Raw genomic sequence first — 24,157 nt, forward strand, 5'->3', positions numbered from 1 at the left:
TTTATTTCCCCACTGTGAAAAACACATGTTCATTACACAACAGGAAATAAGACATTTAAGTCATAACCAAGTCAAAACCACAAGCCATTGTGGTTCTATTTTTGTGGTGAAATATTTAGTATTAACGTATAATTACTCATAAGTCACCATATTGGTATTGTTTCTGAGAATTTCCCAACATATGTTTAGCAGAAATTATTATTTTACACGTTACAATAGAGGAAGTATACAGTATTTGTTTGTAGTGACAAAGAAACACTTTCTACTGTCCAGAAAATAAAAAGGCTTTCTACTGTATTATTTGGAGCACTGCTGTGAGGATTTGATTGCATTCAGAAGCAAGAGCTGGAATAAGTGAGGTCATCCCTAACTCGCCAACTTAGACATGGTGCCAATAGGTTTGTGTTTATCTGTTTCAGAGAATCCTATTTTATTGGCAGTACTTCTTTCCAGAGACTATACAAGCTGTTTGTGTGCCTTGTGAATGGCTGCAAATGATGTATTAATAATTTCCTCTGCACTTGTTTCTGTTCTGACAATGCTCTTTATTATTGCATGTTAAACATGGTGTAGTTTGCACTAAAATAGCTTATTTCCATTGCAAGGCTTTACTTTCAGTTTTTTTTTTCTGCTATTTTCATGCAACTTTAACAGGGGGTTATTTGACTCATAGCAGTAGTGGTGATTTTTTTTTCCAGTTTTTTTTTTCAATTTTCTGTGGTTATCCTACATGACATAGAACCAATTATATATGCAAAAATTGCCATTTTAGCTTTAGTAATTCTTCAGTAAAACATTGGTTCTATAGAGAATTCAAGGAACCATTTTAAAAACTTATTAAAAAATTATTTTTTGTCTGTACTAATGTTTCCTTATAGTAATGGAAAATATCTTGTAGGTGGTTCTTCAAAGAATCTTTTAAATGGTCCTTAATCACAACAAAAGCATTCATTATTGGGTACAATTAAAATTCCATATTTTATCACTATAAAGAACCAATTTTTGGTTAACACATTTCATCCCAATTTATAAAACCAGAAATGTGTTCTTTATAAAAATGAAGCATAAAGTGAAGATGGATGGTACATGTGTATGGTAGAATCATCATCAGTTAAGTAGTCGATTATATGTGATTTAAGTTTAAGGTATTACCAGTTCTGGCCAGCCGGTTTTAAGGGTTCGTGTCTGTTTTTTTTTGTAAAGCAGCTGCTGTGCTGCTGATGGGTCATTGATTGTGTTATAAACCATAAGCCAGATTTATGCTTTTGTTCTGAGACGTGAGAGTGTTTTTTAGATTCAGATTTATGACCATCTGACAGTCCTCATCCAAGGTCCACAAGTCTTGGCAGCCATTATTCACTCTGTATTAAGAGTTACGCTTAGACAGTTGGTTAATGTCAGTTTATAGTTTATATCACTTTTTCAGTATGTTGCAAAGCACTCTACATGTTGTAGTACTGTAAAATAACTGTAATTTGGCATCACATGTGATTACGTTTGCCTTCACTTGTGGATTGATACTTGTACCCTAATTAACAGTGGTGTTGTCAAGGAATCTACTTGTAGCCTTCATTGACATCCAGTCTGATGTGGGTGGGATATGCTGGGCTTAGTTTAAAGGGTGACATGTTACGATACTGATACCTGTATCTACTGTAACTGTAGAATGTTCACACTTCAAAACCATTACAGGATGTTGAGGCAGTCTATCATCAACTGTTCAACAATAGAAGAAGAAAAAGAACCAGTAGATAGATTCCTGTATCTACTGAAGCCCATGAGATACTGCCCATGAGGGTGATGTGTTCTTTGGTACACTCAATAAACTGCAGTGTGTAAAACCAAAACTAACCAAACTGAATGTAAAACGCTCTAAAAAAAAATATGTATTTTTATACTGACAACAAACCACACTGTTTAGTTGATCTGGAACAAGACCAACTCTTTTGGCCAGACCATATTCTTCACACCTACAGTCTACAGTCTACAGTAAACTTTTGTAAGAGAACTTAATGAAATGGGAAATTAACCCTTACATCAGCTTATTTTAAACTATTAACGGTTCTTCAGATATTCTTCAAATTTTTGTAACAGGAATCTTTTAAAACTAAAAGAGGAGGTGATGCAAAGGTTCTTCACTTGCATCTACCTCACAAAAATGATTCTTTATGGACCCCAAAACTGATTCTGCTTTTATATAACCCCTTTTTATATTTGTAGAATGTTGTGGGGGTTTATTATTCCTCCTTGTGATGATGATGATGATGATGATCTTTTTTTGTTGTTGTTGATAAGGGTTATCTCTGGAGCTCAGGAGGAGCACACATCCCTTCAGATTTACTTGTGCTTCTCTTTCTGAGCTGCTGGTTCAGAGGCTCGTTATGGACACAGTTGAAGTGTTTCAAGTTGGGTTCAGACGAGGATTCTGCGGCAGTTCTGAAGAGAACTAGACTGATGCCTTTAGGCCTTTTTTTTAGTGCTCCGGCTGCTTTCTGGGTCTGAGTGTGTCTGGAGTGTTAAAGATTATCAGCTCAGATTTGGCACTGCTACTCGTGTGAGTAGAAAAAGAAAGAGCGAGAGAGAGTGAAAGAGAGAGAGAGCCGGGTAGAGAGGGGGCATGAGACAGCAGTAGAATGTGCTCAAACTCCATGTCTGATTGAATGTCGGCGCTTAGCAGCTATTCCTGCTAAAGGAGAGGGGGAAAGCAGAGGAACACATGCTTAAGAACAATGGACTTGTTTGAAGGGCTTGAAATAAGTAATTTGATCAGCGCAGGTCAGTTATCTGTGCGAGTGAAGGAGCAGTGAAGTAGAGCTGACGGATTACTCTTAAAAGCTCGACCCAGTAGCTTTCCACACGGCCGTTTAGCTAGATTTCTGCTAGCCTGTGGCGTGCCGCCCGAGCTCTGTTGGTTTGGACTGTGTTGAATCAGATGCAGCCCTTCGGTTTGTTCTGTTTTTAAGAGAAATAGCACATTTTCACCAGAGGCGAACACTTGGGACTGGTTAAAGTGGACATTCTGGCCAATATAAAAAAAAAAATGTAGCCTTACTACATCTGCTGTAAACATGTTTAATTGCATTCTGCAGTGGTGCAAAGTGTTGTTGGTTTAAATGGAAACTTTTTGGGGTGGGATGTTTGAAATGCACTATATAAATGTTCTTCTACTGAATTGTGACTGATGTATACAGGGATCAGCCATAGACTTACTATTTCTACTCTTTATTTCTACTCTACTGTCCATTTTATCAGCTTCACTGACCATGTAGCAGCACTTTTGTACTTCTATACTTTCAGGCTGTAGTTTATTTATCTGTATTGGGTCAGTGGTGCCTCAGCATTGAGTTGTGGGTTCGATACTTATGGGCTCTTAAGCAAGGCCCACAGTGATGGCTGCCCACAGCTCCAAGCACACAGTGAGTACATCTTCTAAATGTACTCACTAGTGTGTAGGTGTTTGTTTTCTGCATTGAGTGGGTCATATTTCCAAGGAGAAGGTCAGATTTCGTCTGTTTGGTGTATATGGGTGTCTTGTCTTCTCTGCATACTATGTTGTTGAGGTATGCACAATGATATTGGAGATGTATTGGTATCAGCCCATCATAGTTTTGTTAGAATCAGAGGCATTGGTCGATTTGGCTGGTATTTTGCTCTCTTGTATTTTTTGTATGATGGAAAAGGACAAAGCATTGCAGGCTACACTGCTACAGTTGGCCAACGCTGACCAAACTACTTTAAAATCCATCAATGTAAGATGTGTAATATTTTATTTGAATTTGTAATTCCTGCATTGGTGCATCTCTAAATCCCTAAATTAACCCACGTTCTTCTTGTTCTCCAATAGTCAAGACACTACAGCAAAGATGTTATCTTTTGTTGACTGGGTCCAGTATGGACTGTGTCATTCCCCATATCAACTCCTGAAGTGATTTGTTTGAGTGATTTGGATTTGTGTCTGTTTTCTTAATGTGTCTGGTCACATATAATGATATAATGTATCAGGATTATATGTGCATAAGGCCAATTCGTATTAAAATGCAAGTGTAAACACACCCAAGACTCGAGACCAAAGACAGATGGGAGATGAGATGCATTTGAGCTACATTATAGCAGCGTAAACTACAGCTGCACAGATGCAGATTATTTCTAGTCAGTATTGTTCATTTTAAATGCTGGATGTATTACTTATAGTAAAATCTGGTGTTGATGACTGTAAAATACAGTGTTGTGCAAATGTTTGGGCAACCCTGATCAAATGTTTTGTTGGTAAACATTTTTTTTTTTACATTTTTTATTTAATCTTTAAAATGATAAGTATTAGAAGCTAACTTTCTCACTCTGTTTATGGTGTTAAGGGTCAGCACATAGAGGCACCCTGTAGTAACACAGTATCACAGCTTGTAAGCTCTGTTTGTAGTGGCTTAGACACTTTCAGTTCTTGTTTGGGGGGATTTTTGCCATTTCTTCCTGGAAATGTTTTGATCGGTGAGATGTTGGGGTTGTCTTTCTGTTTTGCTTTTACTGAGGTCTATCTACAGCTTCTTCCAATGGTATGTGTCTGTAGCTTCCTTCTGCTTTGTAAGTAATTAATATTTTCATGTTTAAAGAGAGCTAGGCAGTTTCTTAACACAATTAGCAGCTTCTGGCTGCTGATTGTTGGGATGAGGTTTGAGTCAGTTTTTGGAAAGCTGAACTGTGAACCAGTCATGGCCCTAGAAGCAAAACCAAAATCATTTGTCAGTCTTGATTAAAAACTGTAAATAATCTTCAGTGATTATGCATATTTGGGACCTATTCATTTAACTGTGTTTCTGGGATTATGAAATGGTTTTCCATTAATGACTTTTTGAACGAGTTGGAATTGGATGATTTCCTCCCAACTTTATCCCCAACGTCCTGACCAGGCCTGCTCAGTAGCTATTTTTGTTTGTGTGATGTATTGTCTCAGTAAGAACTTTGTTAATTAATTGTATTGTTATTTTAATACCCTGTAATTTTAATACTTATGATAGAATCATATTTTTAATAACCATTATAAAGGACAATCATGTATGCAGTTATTAATGCATTGGTTGTTTCTTGAAAATCTCACATGGAAACACCATGGATAATATTAAGGTTATCAGAGGTTATTGAAGTCGGGTACGTTTATTGTATGATAAGTTAATATTGTAATTATTCTGACAGGTCTGATCCTGGTCTCACTAACAATCTTGTCACTAAATGCAATCAGATCTTCAGAGCAGTGCTTCTAAATCTAGTAGATCTTGTAGTCCCTGGGCAGTAGAGACAGTTGCTCCAACAAAAGCAGGATAAATTCTTTTTAATACCCTCAATTTCCGAAATGTCCGAGTTTCTTACTTCTGTTCATGTAGTGTAAAGTAGTCTGTGCTGGATTTAAGTTCATATTCTGAAAATGTGGGTTTATTACCTTTATTAATGCTCACTGAACTGCCGTCTACCGCAGCATTATGATGTATCTGTAAACGATCATAATATTGAATTTTATCTCCCAGCAGAGTATTCACTCTCCCTGTACTACCCAATGTGCTGGTACCTTCTCCTCTTGATTTGCATATTCCCTGCTTATTAGGCAGCATTGATTGTGGCTGTGGATCGCAGCCCGAGGCGCAGCTATTATTCCCAGATTGATTGATGCTGTTTTGTTTGCAGCCATGAGAGGCAATTGTTTTATTCTCTCCACATTATTTCCTCTAAAGATGTCTAGTGGGAAATGTTGAATGTCTGTCCTCTTAGCAACAGGTGAACAGGCAGAAGCTGTTGCTAAGGGCCCCAGATGAAAGGGAATTCATCTCCGTCTGAAAGAGCGCTCTCTCTTTAGGAAATGTCTTTATTGTACGGAACGCGGCGCTCTGTGGTTCTGGCCCTCGTAAACCGGCGCTCACCCTTTTAATGTCGTTCTCTGAGCGAGGGCAGTGGGAAATGTTTTGACACAAATTTAGTGCTGTTTCATTTTTAAAGCATTAGGCCCAGTAGTCCTTGTTGTTGGAAGCGAACGTTTTTGCTCTTTTATTGAAGACGACTTGTTCTTTTTAACAAGAACAATGCAAAACCCAGGGTGAAGGATGCTTCCTTTGATGCTTAAACACCTTCTGCATGCTGAACAATCTGCAGAATATTGGTTTGTTGGTGTTTCAGAAAATAACAAGCAGGTGACTGTTAGATTTGATCTTCTAGTTTAACTATAAAACAAAGATATATGGTTGCTACTAGAGCTGAGCAATATGCAATACAATAATTTTATCAATATTTAAAGACATGCTCATTAGTGGCATTGTGTGACGTGTGTCTTACCTCATTGTGAGAAACTAGCAATGACGAAATTAGTGGGAAAATACTAATGTTTAGGTTTTAAAAGTCATTCTTTCTCTCCAGCTTTATCCCCAACTGTTTGCTTAGTTATCCAAGTCATGAGGAAAGCCCATATCTTTCCAGACTGCTCTACAGTAACATCTTTAGATGGCTCAACACGCTTGAAGGAGAACACAGACTACTAGTTATGTTGTGTGAGCTGCACTAGCCTCATGTGTTTTGGGTATGAGGGTGGTCTGTATAGTCAGAGAAAATGAGGCCAGTTAGGTTTTCTAAGGCAACGTGCAACATTTTGTCACAATAATCCCGAAGTTAAAATCTGGTCATCTGCTCTCTACTGAGATGATTAAAATTTTAGCACAAGTTATTTCCTGTATGAAACGATGTTGTTGATTTGCGAATACCAGGTGTAAGTGTATGTACTGGTAGTTTAGTGACCCTTTTAAAGTGCCTGTTTTTAAAGTAGAACTGAAATCTTGTCATTAGTTATGCAGTAAAGGCTGTTTTATCGCTTGTATTAAAATGGAAGCTTGTGGAGATCCTCAGGCTCTGTCTTTGGCAGCTGTGTAAAGCATGACACGGTGCAGGATGTAAGTACTTATGCATATTATGAGGGTGACTTTAAACCTGCCTTGTTTGTTCCGAATCGAAATATCAGTAGTAAGTAAAAAAAAATGCTGTGAAGCACAGTCTTCACCAGAAGTCGAAAATGTTGTCCAGCCAAAATAGGTGAATCTCAGGCTGGATCAACTGAACCATGATCTTCTTTAAGTGAAAGCACTTTTTTTTTTTTAAGAGGGTTCTGATTTTAGAACACTAACAGGAAGCTGAGAGTGGCTATCGTTAAACAATAGATGATGAAAAAGGACTGGTGTCATTCAGCAGTATGGATGCTACAAAATGCCATGGTGATTCTGTATCTACTGTAACTGTAGATTAACTCTTATTTATAAGGGTCTGCTATGCTCATTCTACTGTGTGGTGCAAATGTACAGTACTACAGTACTATGAAACAGTACTTTGAGTACTATGAGAAAATGCTAAACAGTATTAGACAGATATATGACAGTATTAGACAGACGCACCCCACAAAGATAATGATGACAAGACTTGAAAGCAAAGTGAAACCAAAACTAACCAAATCAAATGTATACATTGTACCAAACAAACAAATCTTTGTTTGAAATCTGGTACAGACTATGTGTGAACTCTCTAAACTGTCTAAAGTAAATCTGTTGCTCCTGACAATGTTTATTTAGGTTCTCTGTAACCAATGCAGCCCTGTAGATCTGTCTGCTTCAGTTTGTATGTGCAGCTCCACATCCTTCTTCACACATTGTTGGGCGACATGTTTCGCTGAGCGAGTGGAATGGAGTTGGGCTTTGAAGTGTTAAGTACATGCGGGTGACTCCCAGCCACCATCTGCGATGCTCAGCTTTCAGCTCCTCCGAGTGTCTCCTCGTCTCCTGCGCCGGTGGAAGGCCGGGCCGGGTTTAATCCTTCGCTGTTATCCAGGCCTGTTTGGACTTTTGCTCACCCTGACTGGGATAAATCCTTATTCTACTGACTCGTGTAGTAGAGCCAATAAGAGGAGGCCATGCCGCACTGCTCTGAACTAAGTCCAGATACACTCTGCAACCGCAGTCTGCAAGAAAGATTAAATATAATCTGATTCTGTGGCTTTTTTATTGTGTGCGCGTCTGTGTGTGTGTGTTCAGTCAGCTCCACTACTTTTCTACTGTGTGTTTTTTCAGTAGGAGATTGTTGCTGTTATGTATGATTTATTGCACACTCCTCTGTTTACATTAGCAGATTCTCAGTGATTCATGTGGATGCAGAGTGATGTATTAATAAGAATAATCAAAATTCACAACTCACGACTCAGTTGGCTAAAAAACATGCCTGAGTGAATCAAGTTCCTTTTATTTGACAGTGATGAAGCTCTAATTTTAACATGATTACAGTGTTAGTTTGGTCTCCAAAAGGAAAAAAAAAAGTGTCATAGATATTGATGATGTCATTGCAAGTGTTAAAGTGGTGCCACAGCTAGTGTGTCTCTCACATTTCTCAGAAATATGTTCGGTTAGGCAAATTAACCATGCAGAATTGACCCTAAGATGATTGTGTCTGTGAGTAAGTAACTAGTTGTGTATATGTGGTACCCTACAATGGATTGGCGCTGTAATTTAAGGAGTATTCCTGTTTTGCACCTTATGACTGTGGGTAGGGTCTGGGCTCAGCGTGATCAGAAAGAAACAAAGAAACTGAGATGATTTGAAAGATTGTGTTTGTGATCATTTCCACTGCTACTACTGCTGCTGTTCTTGCTAACTGGAGGTGTAAAGACTGCTTATGCTGCTACTTCTGCTGCTACTACTCTTTCTTCTACTGTAATTTCCAGGTTATAAGATGCTACTTTTTTCAGTCACTTTAAACACTGTGGCTTATTTAACGGTGTGGCTAATATATATATTTTTTTTATTTCCTGATTTTAGGCTAATGAGCTTCATGCCGCCAAAACACGCCAGTTCAATAAAGCATTGGAAATCTAAGCTTTTGCTCACCCAAAATGTTTTAAGTAAAACAAGCATACAGAATAATCCACGGCTCGTCAGGACAACAAAGTATTTGTGGCCATTTGACATGGGTGAATCGTGCATTTAAAGTGGCTTTGCCGCAGCACAATATAGGCTATATGACAGCCATGTTACAGCACTGTTCGTGTTACATACCATAATTTGTGTACAAATTATTTATTATTTAAGTAAAAGTTTCTGTGTAACAGAAACCCTAAATAGGGTTCTTCAGGGGGTTTTGAGTAAATTCAGAAGTTCTATTTAGAAACGCAATGAGTTACTTTTTTATTCTGATCCCAGATTCTGGTTTTGGAATGTCTTTTTGTATGTTTACTTTAGTAGTTTAGTTACCAACAGTGGTGGTAGGTGTTGCATCACTAAATAAATCTTTTTAATGCATCAAAAAACAAAAGATTATACAAGCAAATGCATGTGGGTACCAGAGGATAACATAATCTTAAAAGCATAATCTTCTCCAAATTTGAAAATAACTTGAAATAGAAAACAAATTGCATTTTATTTAAAAAAAAAAATGTTGCGTTAATTTGTTGTGTTTTACACTGATATTAGGATATCAAACAGCGATATTACACAGTCCATATCATTCACCCCTAGTTTGCTTGCATATGTTCCTGTGGATGTTCTTATGTTCTTTTAGATGTTACTTTGATTTTTGATTTATGAGCCATTTCCTCTACCTCCACCAGAGTTCCTTAGTGCAGTCACAGCATTCTAGAGTGGAAAGCGCTTTAAATGACATCCTTTTCTCTGTTACAGCCAGTGTACCATTATTACGATTGTGAATCTGCTATTTAAAGCTTGAATTGCTACATAATGTTTCTGTAACTGCTCTTTCAGAATCTTATCTTGTTCTCTGGAAATTAGCAGTGTTCTCTTTTTTTTGATCCGTTTAATATCTGATCATAATCATCATGCATTAGCTAAATGGGTGATGACCACATGGCTGATGGGTTGGTAGCGTAGATGTCTGGGCTGATAGCCGCTGTGTGATTGCATCATCAGCTATGTATGACATATGCTGCACTGCATCATTTAATTGGAATGTCTTTTTTCTCTTTTTTCCTGTTCTTGAAAGAAAAAAATGTTACATGCCGAACTAATTCTCTTTCCTATTCGCTAAATTAGGCCAGAAATCTCTCCAATTAGTAATGTTAATAGGTCAAGGGTGCAAGTGCTGAAAATAATCCAGTTTGAAATGTCTCCTTTAGGAAATTGGGCGTTTGGTGAGCACAGAGAGTGCAGCTCTTATTTTCTGTGAAAGCTGACAGCTGGACGACGACTTGTCTGCGCTGTTCGCACACCAGCCACCACTCTGGCAATTCATTCGTGATCATAAATCACCAAGTGGTTTAGATGACATTAGATTTTCTCCCGGGTGTTAAGTTTCGCACGGGAGTTAAAAGAGAAGTAATGGAAATTCTGAGCCTGTTATGATCTCACTCCAATGTGATAATTATGCTGTTGGGCTTCTCACGGGGTCCATCTAGGCCTCTCTCTCTCTCTCCCTCTGTCTCTCTGTGAAAGAAAGAGGGAAAGAAGAAAAACATCTCTTGATTATTTCTTCTCTCTCTACCTCTCTCACTTTCTTTTATCTGCACTTGGATTTTAGATTTTAAACCCTATCCACTACCACCATTCTGAAAGTCACCTTACTTTTCTACTTCTCCGTTTTTTTTGTCGTCTGCTTCAGCAGGTTCTCTGCACTGAAAGCTGTACAGTTTCTTCCGCTGCCAGGCTGTATGGAGTTCAAAGCATTGTGTGGTTGCACTTTCTACTCTGAGATCGTTTTGCCTTCCCGGCGCGGTTTCTCTCTTTCCCCAGGCCTCATTTCCTGTCTGTTAGCTTCCGTGGTCGTACAGTTCAGGTAGAGTCAGTTACAGCCTGTTCCCACAGCCTCTGGCTCTCAGTTTAAACCACTCAGGAACAGTTCACAGCATCAGAAGATCCCAGAACTGTCTCTCTACACTGCAGCTGAAGTAACTCCACAAACTCTCAGCCAGTCGGGGTTCAGGACCGGGTTCAGGACCGGGTTCAGGGGTTCAGGACCGGGTTCAGGGCAGAATCTGGAGATTGTTTTACAGTAATTACAGTGATGTCCTTTTGAGCTTTAAGTTTACAAGCAGCCGTCACTATTAATTTATTACAGGTATCACCTAATAACACCTTTAGGTGTTATCAACACCTTTAACACTTTTAAGTGTCAGCTCATTTATCAGAAGATAAGCTGGTGTTCTTTACTAATTGCAGGCAAAAAGATATTTACATTACACGTACACATTATATACAGTGAAATGATGTTGTTCATATAGTGCCTTTTAGGAAACCATTTATTATTGTTACCACTTTAAAATAAGACTACCTTTATATATGGTTTACAATTAGTATATTAATGGTTACTAATTATTTTATAAATGCTCTAAAAATAGTTAATAATCAGTTATAACACATACGTAGGAAGGGCAACAATATAGATGGCTGTGGGTTCACTATTTGGCAATCAACAGGTCATTGTTGCCCTTTCTACGTATGTGTTATAACTGATCATTGATGATTTTTAAGGCATTTACAACCTAATTAGTGACCATTAATAAACAAATTGTAAACCATTTATAAACCCTTTATAAAGGTAGTCTTATTTTAAAGTGGTACACATTTGTTGATATAATAGGGCTCAGATTGTTGAAAAAGAAGGAATTGTTAGTTATATCCAGAATGATGATCAGAGACTTAGATTATATTAAAATGCAATAATGTTCTAATAAAATTGATTTTGATTAATTTGTGCTTTGTAATTTTACGTCTGAAAACCATATAAATAGAAGTGATATTTATTATTCTCTTAATTATTTTTTTTATTTCTTGGAGTATTGTCTAAAGCATAAATATTAAAAGTTCCACTGTATAATGTTTTTAATGTAAAATAAAGAAAGAAAAACGATCATTAAGACTAGTGAATTCATTCTTCAATATCAATAATATTCCATGAATGCGTGTAAATGTTCCTTTGAAGGTGATCTGAATTGACCAGAATAATGAGATCATGGTGAAATCTTTATCATGTGGATCATCTTTAAAAGAACTCTAATTGAAAGGGTCAGGGATTTAAACCCCTGCTAAACAAGATCTTTTATCTAACTGCGCTCTTTGTTTCTCCTCTTTCTGCAGATGGAGTCTCCGGTCTCCACCCCGGCCCCTCCCCCGCTCCACCTCCTCGCCTCGGTGGGAAACACTGACATCGCCTCTCCGTGTGAGCAGCTGATGGTGCGGACGCGCTCCGTGGCTGTCAACACGTCTGACGTGGCCTTGGCCACGGAGCCCGAGTGCCTGGGGCCCTGTGAGCCGGGCACCAGCGTCAACCTGGAGGGCATCGTGTGGCAGGAGACTGAGGACGGTAAGAACTCGGGGAGATAGCAGTTTATTTTTGGAGCCTGATGACAAGCATCTCCACAGTGCAGCATAGCGGACACTTTTAAAGGCAGTGGTTTGGTGCACAATCAGATTTACACCATTTCTGCAGATTTTATTATGAATTTGCATGAGCACTCATGGCTTGGTTCATTGTCTTAAGTTTGCTTTGTTAGTTTTACACTGAAATTGAGTCATTGAGACAGATGCATGACCTCTAGCAGTTTGGAGGTGGTGAACACAACATCACTGGAAATATTTTAATTTATTATCATAAAAAATGCTACTTACATTCACCATAAAGTTCTATGTATAGTGTTGGCATTTGGACAGAGCTGGCTGGCATCAAACTTCCATATCTAAAGGGTATAATTGTTAGCATTTTAGCATGATAACTGGTTTTATTTACCCATTACCTCATTTATCCTCTTTATAATGGGCTCCCAAGAGTTTATCAGTCACTAGCTGTGTTAGCTGGTTAGCATTGTGGGCTGCAGCTAATCCCTATTACGTATACTTCTCTAAAGGCAGTTAACTCAAAGATTTACCTGACAGATTTATTACCTTAGTTTTTATTTAGTATTTTGCACGTTGTATATCGTATTTAATTAATCTTAGTGTAATTTTATGCTACTGATATGTGAAAGATACAGTTACATAATAATGCATTTAAACATGAAACATGAAAGAGCAGTGAACATTTAAGAATTAGTTAAGAATATTTAAACTTTGTAGTTAGAATATATATTGAATAAGACAAATAAAATAAAACTGCTGTTATTAAACAGTCAGCACTCTGATTTGTTCATGTTAAAGGAGTCTCCTTGCAAAGTAAGCAATTATTAAGGTTATGCCCATTTACTGTGTAATAAACAATTATTGGGACAAGCCAAACTCCTCATCCCTTTTAATACTGTATATTGTAGCAATATTGTGAGACAGTAAGGAAAACTGAGGATACGGTTCATCCATAAATGATGGACATGTCCAGTCAAACAGATTGTGTGAATTAAATTCATGCTTTTCTACGTTTGCTTCTAATTAGTCTGTAGAACATCTAAAAAAAAGAAAATAAAAAACTGTCAGTCTTTTTTTTATAACTGGTTATCTTAAAGCCACTTCCTTGTTAATTAGAACATTAATTGGTTCTTGGCATCAGTGGTGTAAAGTTTGGATCCAGGAATGTTCTTTTTTTTCTACAGAATTTTCCTTTTTTTTATCATCAAAGCACCAGTTATGCAGCAGAATCATGTACTGAACACAGAAATAACACCAAATCCTTAAATGAGAACATGTGGGCACGCACACACACTATTAGGGTCTGTGGTTATATACAGGCGATGAAAAACCGCCCACATTGTGTCTACCGGTGTCATCCAAGCAGTGGCACATAAAGGGGGGCCATCTCATCAGCATTCAGTAGTGTGCGCTGGTCGCATAAGTGTTTGCTTTCTCTCCTGCCGTGAACACATAGTCTCTGATTCACCCTGAGCTGCTTTTGGACACTGGTGTGTGTGTGTGTGTGTGTGTTTGCATTTTTGTTTGTGCGTTCGCTTGTCAGGGATGTACAGGTCGGATAAAAGTTTGAATGCATTATGCAGTTCTTTACATTCCTATAAATTGAAGTATGCTAAACTAACAATGGAAACCAACTTGGTTTTCCAAGTAGCTGGAGTGTTGGCTTAATTGTTTTTATATTATTTTTCTATAATGCAAAACAAGTGTCATTAATAGCTGTAATTATAATGATTCATATAAATTTCTGCTTATATTGTGCCTTTCCTAAACTGAAGGCGTGACACACTAGTTCACGACAACCCTTTTGAATCAGGGCCAGGTTAAAGTCCTACTCAGACTGAGAGCCTCAGTACAGTCAGAGCAACAAAGTACAGTTACTCTGGTGACTAGCATGTGAAGAACCCCAAACCACAATATATACAGACCTTTCCAGCCTGGGGAACATCCCATCCCTGATGTAGAGTCATTCCAGGCAGCGGGATGTGGAAACCTCCAATCCGTGATCCCAGTGGTAAAGTACATGCCACAGTGTAGCTCGCTTCCACCAGCAGACCTGCAAGATCTTTTAAGATAAAATGCAGTCAGTGTAGTGGTAGAATAAGAAAACATTCAAGCCACAGTGCAGTATCTCTCCAGAGGCAGGTGTGGAAAACATTCATGCCACGGTTTAGAGTTACTCCAGTGGCAGACCATGGAAACACCAGAGCCGCGATGTAGAGCCGCTCCAGTGGTAGGCCGTGGAACCTCCTGAGCCACGATGTAGAGCCGCTCCAGTGGTAGGCCGTGGAAACACCAGAGCCACTATGTAGAGCCACTCCAGTGGTAGGCCATGGAAACACTTGAGCCACGGTGTAGAGCCACTCCAGTGGCGGACCATGAAAACACCTGAGCCAAGATGTAGAACCGCTCCAGTGGTAGGCCATAAAAAACATCAGAGCCACGATGTAGAGCCGCTCCAGTGGTAGGCCATGGAAAAAACAGAGCCACGATGTTGAGCCGCTCCATGGATATATGTGAGCCACAGTTTAGCGTCTCTTCAGTAGCAGACCATGGATCCATCTCAGTCATAAAGTAGAGTCTGTGGAAACACCTCAGTCATGATTTAGAGTTGCTCCAGTGGCAGGCATGAGTTCTAAATGGAGTTTCATCCAGTAGAAAGCCTGGGAAATGTTCATTCCACAATGTAGAGTCACGCAAGATGGTAGGTCACAAGATGGTGTTGCTGCCAACATTGCTGCTGTTGGCTCTAGCATTAGCCTTGGGGCTAATTTCAATTTATATTTCTGCATTAAGTCAAGCTTTGAGCATTTATACTTTTGCATTGGGTGTCTGCTTCGCTATGCATCTAAACCAACAAACAGTAGGTCAACGTAGGCAGAAATGCAAAGGAAGGAATCTTTTTTTTTTTTTTTTTTTTTCAGCGGAATAATTACATTTGCTGTGGTCTACGTTGCATTTGTAGATACGGCAGATATGTGGCTTCACGTAAGGTAAAGTGTAAGCTCCTGCATAAATAAATTGACTCAAGTGTCGGCTGCATTGTTAGCGCTTAGTTTGCATTGTTGTTGCTAGTGTAAATCCTTGTGAAAGGCAGCCCTTTGTCGCTCAGGTCTCAGTTGATGCACAAATCCACCCCACAGGGCCTAAAACAGTTCCCACTGGTTATCTTTGAACATGGTTTCAAATGCACCCCTGTGCTACTAAGGTTTCCTTTGTGCTGCTAAATATTTCAGCCTGCTAGCACCGCGGCTATCATCTGAAACAGCAAGTGTTTGACTGCTCTGTCAGTAAGTTTGAGAGCTTCAGGTGGGACAGTAAACGAGGCTGTACATAATCCCTGCCCCGGGCTACTGAAGCCACTGAAGTCCTCCACCTGCCTAATCTACTGGAGGGGAGGTAGCCGGGGAGGGGTAGGGGGCTTACTGGTCTCAGGCTTTTCTCATCTGCTCTTCCTGCGGACAGTGTGTGGGAGGGGAGGCCGTCTGCTCTGCAGGTGCTGGATTTGATCATCTCTTTCTGGCGGAGGGAGCATCAGGTCCACCAGGGTGCCTCAGTCTTTTTGAAGTCTTTTTTTTTTTTCTTTTTTTTTTTCCTCTTTGCGGAAGCGGGCAGATCTGTATCTCAGTGACACTTTGTGTGGGTGGAAAGTGGAGCAGCGAGATCCTGTGGCAGAGAAAACGTCTTTCAAGCACTTTGAGATGGCTTTCGGTTGTGCTCGACTCCCTTAAGGATGTCGCAGTCTGTCTACCCACATCTTTCACTAGCTTGAGTTGTTATGTCCTGGCACTACCCGCATCGCTGCTGTAAATGAAGCCCTCACGCCTCTTTCCAAACCTTCCTGTACTCGTTTTCTTGCTGATGTCTGTGAGAAACAGAATACTTACGCCGGGTTACGCTTTCAAAACAAACAGCACGGTTGTTTTGTGTTCGCTTGAACCTGAGAAGCCTCCTTAGGAGTGTATCATGCTGTGCCTGATATACTCCTGTGCAATACCCAGTACTTACAAATTTCAGTGTAGCATTAGGTTGTGTGCCTGTGAGTAGTATATGCAAACCTATAGAGTGAACCAGGAATGGGGAAAGTTCAGAGAAACTGTAATAAGTATTTATACAGTTAATTCACATACAGTTAACAATTATAACTTTTGTTTAATAGCTTTGATAAGTTAATGGCACTAAAGAATTCACACATGAGGACATGTAATATTAGCCTAGCGCATTGAGACCCTCTCATATTTAAAGACTAGCTTTTATTAGCCTAGCATAGTAGAACCAAAGAGTGGGTTACAGTATGGTTACACCAATAAAAGGTTTAGCAAATTAAAGCAGAGGAAAGGAGAGTAAAGTACAATGATTGTCAGAAGAGCTAGCAAACACCACTAACGACACTGAGCTAAACAATTCAGTTCTGCATGGAATCCCAGCCTCTTTAGCTGGTGCTTAACAGTGTTTTAAATGTAGTTGTTTCTAAAAAATGAAGTATATTTTATCTTGAGAGAGACTGTGCAGAACATTACATTACATTTCTGCACAAAGATGTTAATTTTGCGTCCTGCCCCACCCTCATTTGAGTTGAAGTCATCAGTATCAGCCCCAAAAACACTGATTAGTTCACTAATGATGAGGTGTTCAAGAACTAAAGGTCCTAGTATAAAAGTTAGAATATTTCAATAAAGCTTTAAATAAAAGTACACACCATATAAAGCAGCAAGTACAGCCTTAAAATAAGATTACCTTACTTTCTACCCCAGAGCTGCACCTATAAAATGTTTCTGTTAAAATATCCACTGATAGAAGGTACTTGGTATGTCTGTGTGTAAAGTCAGGGCTTTGCCAGTGTGAATGACTTTCTTACTTGGATACAAATTCAAAGAAATCCTCCCCTGACTGTGCAATGCCAAATACTCACATATCCTTTTCAGTGCCTAAGTAAGTGTTATCAGTAGAGCTGGCATTTGCTCAAAAATCTCTGGGCCTTGAAGAAGCTTGAAGAGTTCTGCTTTATTGAAGAATTCTCAAGGCGTGAAGTAAAATGATTTACTATTGGATCATTTTCTTCTTTGCCCTCAAACTGAGATGCATGGAAATCTGTACTCACAAGATTGGAACTATGTAAATGTCTATTTGGACAGAAATATTGGGTGACTGCTTATTTATAATTTCTTCCTAAAAGTAGTTTATTCTTTGCTACAAATGCCCTGTCCGTCTACTGCTTAGTTATTTTTTTCTAATAGATTTTGGAGCATTCCTATTCTTTTGGTAATGCTTCTTTAGAGTACTCTGTACAGGTATTAGACACCACGCATTGACATGATACGATCAAAGTATGTATATACTCACCCCTAATACATGATGATAAATTCTATCTTGCCTTGCATTACACTGACTGAACTACTCTACCCTACTTTATATCTATTTATATGGCATAAAGACAGCGGCCATCTTTGTTTACTTTGAACAAATGCACAGCCACAGCAATAATAATCAGGTACACTATTGACTAGTATGATGAACTTAGAGTGTGTTGAAAAGAATGAAAATAATAGAATTTCACTTAAAACAACCAAGACTCTCAAAGCACCCATCAGGTCCACTTTACCAGAACTTTATTACATTGAGTTTCCCCTCTACAGAATGATGGGTGCAGATGAATGGTTATTTGGGTGAATGTTATTGAAGGCTTACATTTAGCACCTTCAACCACAGACACAGCTCCTCTTCTTTGTAAGGAAGTGTATTTACAATAAATGGTGTCCCACAGCTCTCAAATCTTTTTTGCGTTGTATTTTGAAAGCTGGTTAGTTAGCTATGCACTAAATAGCTTTTTAAGTAATATTTAAGTAGCCTGTTGGAATGTTGAGTTAGCATATTTAGCTAGTTTAAGTTCCATTTCTGAAGCAGTAGCTATGTCAGACTGCATTTATTTGAACTTTGAATATGATGCGACCATGAACCATTTAAGTTAGATTTACTGAATCTGTTCATTTCCAATTCACAAGATTCCAAATCTGTTGTTTTTCTGATTCAATTTTTTAAATAAATATTAATTTAGCAGTGTTGGACAAAGCCTGCTGTAAATGTGGTCATGATGCTAATGCCACAATAGCAATGCTAATACCACACTATTAATGCTGATCAAGGTCTCTGGCCGGTACAGTAGGGATGCTAACAGAGCAGTAACCCTGCTAACTGCTTGTTAGTAATCAAAACAGAGAGGTAGTGATGGTAGTGGTGCTAGCAATGCTGTCCAAGGTTGATGGCCTCCTCCTAACACCATGCTCCAGTAGAGGTGTTGCAAGACTGTCAGCTGGTGCATTGATATTGAGGAAAGAAATTTACACACATAGTGTAAAAATAGGTTAATTGTAAATATTTGTCACATAGATTTATGTGAATCAATACGGGATAATTCAAAGGAAGATTGATTTGGATTGATATATATATATAAAAAAGAAAGCATTAGCTTAATGGTGTGCATAGTCATTTTATACAGCTCCATCATGTTTACTGAATGATGTCATTTGTTCCATGAAGTATTCATCTTTTAGGGATTAAATCCACTGAAACCCACATGTGCCAGTCCTTACAGCACTGATGAAAGGCATCTTCCAGCTGACTCAAATCAGCATCAGATTTGATTTGATTTCCAGTAACAAAGGAGCGCTCAGTTCCCATGCTTTCTTTCTTTCTTTTTTTTCTCCATGAACCACAGATTAATCTATTAATCTCCCATTTGCTCTGACTCAGGTTTGTCTATAAAATCAAGTGGGCTGTGGGGGGCGGACAGCTTTCAGTTCATGATGAGACACGGAGAGGCGGATATTTCAGGCGATGTTTCAAGGCATCGCTCTGACACAAATCCCCTCGGCGGGGAGCTGGAGGCGCACCAGGGTCGCACTGCTGCGGTGTCTGCTCTCACAAGCCGCGCATGCTGATGCCTCCAAATGTCAGCCCTAAATCTTCACGAAGTTTATTGCTCTTGAAGCCGAGCCCAGTAAGCCCTCTGCTTGGAGACGGGCGCGGGGCCCGGTGCCAGGGAACACGGCCGGACCCACGGCTCTTATGCCAGCATACTGATGTCAGCCCCCCTCTTTCACAGTGTACCTACCCTCACAGTTCCGGCAGACACTCGAGCATCATTTTTGATGCCTTGTTGTTGCTTGTTTAATGCCACGCTTTTAGTCGTGTTTACAGACAGCGGCGGCTCAGTTGTTTCTAGTTTTAATCCAGTGCCCAAATCTGGCTGTTTGTCTGAAAAGTGGGAGTCTGCCTTCTGGATGGGAGGAGGTTTTTACTTGCCGTATAGTGTTTTAAGGCTTAAGTGGGTGGAGCTTTTTCAACCCTAAAATCTGATCTCCACATCAAATCAAACATTATAGGGTGTATAATAGAAGATTATTGCTGTTAGACAGTAGGGGTGGGGATATTATATTGTATACAATATATCGTGACACAGAAATATCATGATATTAAAAATCCATATTGTGATAATAGGGCTGTTCTGTCTTAAAAGTAGTCTATTATTCACTGTGAAGCTTTAGGTGTATTTATTGTATAATTGTTTTAGTTTGCAGTTTATATGCATGCACTAAATATTCTGCAATATTTTTTGCTGCATTATATTATTTTCTGCTATATTATTTATTTTGCCACAATATGATTATTCTGTTATACTATTATACTGTATTCCTGAAATGAATGAATTATTTTAGTTTTCCTATATTGCCAAGTATATGGTTATCGCAAAAAATACCCTGAAATATCGTGATATTATTTTAGAGCCATATATCGCCCACCCCTATTAGACAGTCAAAACTCTCCCTTTACTCCCCCACTCCATATAATACATATGAGGAAACTGTGCTTCCCACAGTTTATCCCATTTACATCACCATTCACTCTGCAGTTCTCTAGAGTATTTCAACTAGGCACAATAGAGGAATGCCAATTGGAACACATCTTTGAGGACAGATCTGCACACTCTTGGTATTTTAGTCTCAGTGTCTTCATAAGGCAGTGTCACCTGGAATAGTTTTCTCAGTGCCTAGAAGGAGTTCCTGGAGGTAATAAATAATGGTTGCTGCTTTTCTATCACACTGTGGTAAACTGTTGTTAAGGAAACTGTACAATACATATCTTGATACTGAGGTCACGATTTAATACATTGCAATATTCTGTAATTATGTTGGCAAGATATAACATAAAAACAGCACTGAATGAACCACAGTCTGACACCAATCTTTACATGAAGACAGTTAAAACATACTGTGCTTTTGAAAATAAATACAGTATCTCACTACATAGTATCAAAGTACTTTCCCTATAAACCACACAACCGCATAATAAGGGTCTCTAATAACTGTGTAGTTGCACATTTAACTTTTCATGTAATAGCAGTGTAACTACTGGTGAAGTACACAATGTTAGAATAATTGCAGTTGTATAGGTTGTATAATTGCACGTTTGTTAGAGTCAGTTTTGAAAGTGTTTTTTTTTATGTGTAGTAGTGTGAGTAGTATAAGTTGTGTATACATTTACATTTCTCCAACAGTTTTTCGTGGTAGGTAATTGTAGCTGTGAATATAACCTGTACAACTGTAATTATTCTTTAACAACGTGTACTTCTCCAGTCCATCCTTCTAATGTAACATCTGATTAGGCTTTTTGACTGTAAGTCGCACAGTTTTGTTTTTAAGCTTAAGTTAAATCTCTTAATTAGTTTGAGTGATGGGTTTTGTATCACTTTTTAATGCATATTTATTGTTATAGGGGTCTTACTGTTATTAACCGTCAAATAAAAGGGTGAATCTGAGTAAATCTGAGTCATCTAGATGGTTTGTTATATGAATGGATCCTCAGACAGGCTGGGAACACTTCTGCTGCTGCAGAGCTATAAAAAGTGAGAAGTCCAGCTCGTAGACAGCAGCGCTGGCGATCCGTGAAGGGCCCTGAGCTCAACCCCTTAACTGCTTTAGAGATATTTATTAATGGAGTGTAAGAGCGTGGGGAGGACCCATGCCAAGCTTCTGTTTGTTCCACCAGGCGTTTGAAGGGCAGGAGAGGTGAAATGATTGGCCATTCACCCCGAGTTAGCCCTCGGGTTCAGACAGGTGGCCGGAGGAACACTAATGACTCTGGGTGAAAGAGGAGGGGGCCCCGCTAATGTGCTCCTCCACTGACCCCATTGACATTTTTCAAAGGAACGGCAGTAAGCTTCACTCTGGCAGTCTGGCGAGCTCGGCGTGTGACATGAGAGGAGAGGGAAAGAGTTACACGTGGTATGTTTTAGGAAAACACATTTCATTACTTATGAGGACGTTTGAGCTTTTGTTGGAGGGTGTTTATCTGTGTTAGCGCTGAAGGGATGACTGCATTTGCTGCGCTTGGCAGGGAGTTGGAGGCTCTGAGTGAGAGGAAAGGGAGGAAAATGGTTGAATCTGTCTTCAGGTGCTCAGCAAATAAAAATCTTTTAACAAATAGTCTGTACCCATGAGAGCAACCTCCGTACTGATCTCCTGAAGTTCACGTGTTGCCTACTTTTGTATAAACATCTCATTGCTTGGATGGTATGTAGTTTACCTCTGTTAAGAATATGGCTAAAAGTACTGTGTTTGCATTCGTAAATAATCTATATTTAAAATAAAAATATATTTTTATTGTAAATAACTATATTTAAAATACAAATATATTTTTTTTAAAGATCTAAAGAACCTTTATCATTCTAAATCTCGGTTACTGCCATGGATTTTTATGAAACCAGATGTGGCACTCATTTGAAGCGTCTTCAGTTTTAGGCAACTGACCATTCTATTAGGACTCCTCTCCCTTGCAATACTCCTGAAACTTGGAAACAAGAACTCAGGACAAGCACAGCTCTCCGACACACTCTGATACATTAGCCAACAGGGTCTTAATGGGAGTCATAAGGAGGGAAAGCACAATCTACAGACCAAACAAGTACAATTGTGCCCATTGTGCTCTCTCGGACTCCGGCAGCTGATGCCAAATCAGCATGACTCTGGATTCAGACTCTCAATTCTCAGGATATAGTGTCATCGTTCTAGTCCACTCAGCCACTCTGAGCCCCAGACTCTTTATATCTCAAAGGTAGCACCACAGTACAATGCCCAATGCAATTCCCAGATGGCATTTTCAGCCACATTTGGTCTTTTGAACCTTTTGAAAGGGTACATAAATATAATGCTGGCCAGGTTGATTATGACTGCTCTGACGGAAGCTGGAAATCATAGAGATGCCCACACCTCACCCAAACAAGCCTGTCTAGTGGAGCTCTTTGATCCTTTGCTGTGCACATGTCCTTTTATCCGCTTCATCTGCTCTCGCGCAATAACTGCACTACTCTACTGGAAGCAGAGGCAGGGACTGCTCGGTGCTGCAAAGTCAGATGGAGGACACTATCAAACAATTTTCCCCCAGAAATGACTCACTGTGCACCTTGCAGCCTCTTAGCTGCTGTAATCATGAAGCAGGCAGTAAAAATAGGAGGACTGCTTTGAGAGCGCTGCCCTCAGAAACCTCCATTTGATCTGTTTTAAATGGGAATGGCACATCTGCCGTGGCTGTGTGAGGAATACAGAAAGGGAGGAGAGAGAGAGAGAGCAAGCGAGAGAAAGAAAGAGCGATGGAAAGAGAGAGAGAAAGCGGCTGCTCATGAATGAGTCACAAGGTTGAAGGAAGAACTCTACTGTATAATTGTGCCATTGAGCCTTTGTAGAGATGACAAAGGCAGAGGACTTATTCTCTGGCTATAATGAGAATTCTCCTTTCATTCTTTATAGGGATGCTGGTGGTTAATGTGACATGGCGGAACAAGACGTATGTGGGTACGCTGTTGGACTGCACCCGCCATGACTGGGCTCCCCCTAGGTATGTATGAAGACATAATACATTCTTATCTTAGCTTCCAGTCAAATTCGCACCTAATGAAAATCTTTCATACCAGAACAGGGACGACTCGCAGAGTGTCTGTCTTCAAAGCAGGCCACCTAGGCATGCACCTCTTTCAATTACACCGAATGTACTTAGCATTCTAAATAGATACATTTACAAAAAGAGGACCTAATCTAGTTTATTCAATCCGTCCATCCATCCGTGCCGGTTAATCTGGGCCGACTGTGACAGGGGCTGCTGTGGAGCATGATTAGATCCTTGGCTCTGCTGCACTGCTCCCTATCAGCTCTCAAAGGCAGAACCTGTGCCTGTCTGTCAGCTCTCCTTAGACACGGGTTCCTCCTCCCCCCTCGGGAGCATCAGTAAGCCAGGTGTATCCCACACACTTCATCTTAAGCCTCGGGGAGGAGGCCAGACACAGTCTGTTCGGAGCCTAACAGGAAGGGATAAGAATAGAACACTCTCTAGTTGGAGACAGAAATCCAAATATTGTACCAATCCATTTTCACCCTTGAGTGATGAGGCATATTAACATAGTGTTGATGGTGTACTCAGTAATTGCTTGACATCAAAGAGGATTATGATGATTTATTCATTTCAACATGGTTTGCTGCAAGTTTTAAAATCCATTTGACATGCATCACTGTCTTTTCATAGCCTGACAAAAATGAATAGGTCAGACAGCGTGTGCTTAAAACTATCAAATAATTAGGCTTATGCTAAAGATATGAGGCTTCATTTCCTTTTTATTCTTATTTTCTTCTTATTGATCTTTGAATTGCGTCTGTTAGACACGTCCTGGAACAATAGCAGTAATACTATAGCAGATTAAAGCACAATTGATTTCCTGATCTACTGATACTGAAGTGTCACATTCTATTCTAGTCTCTCCA

The 24,157-nt window shown here is 39.4% G+C and overlaps 1 protein-coding gene across 2 annotated transcripts in view; it reads left to right on the forward strand.

Moving 5' to 3' along the window:
* Window positions 1–24,157, forward strand: part of znf609b (zinc finger protein 609b) — a 70,411-nt gene that overhangs the window by 34,704 nt on the left and 11,550 nt on the right. For both annotated transcript variants that reach the window (XM_007231852.4, XM_007231853.4), the window contains exons 3-4: window positions 12,096–12,321; window positions 23,153–23,240. In XM_007231852.4, coding sequence (XP_007231914.3) covers window positions 12,096–12,321; window positions 23,153–23,240 — 314 coding nt within the window. The remainder of the gene's footprint in view (window positions 1–12,095; window positions 12,322–23,152; window positions 23,241–24,157) is intronic.

The sequence above is a fragment of the Astyanax mexicanus genome, chromosome 16 (genome assembly GCF_023375975.1).
Source record: "Astyanax mexicanus isolate ESR-SI-001 chromosome 16, AstMex3_surface, whole genome shotgun sequence".
In the NCBI taxonomy this organism is placed as follows: domain Eukaryota; kingdom Metazoa; phylum Chordata; class Actinopteri; order Characiformes; family Acestrorhamphidae; genus Astyanax; species Astyanax mexicanus.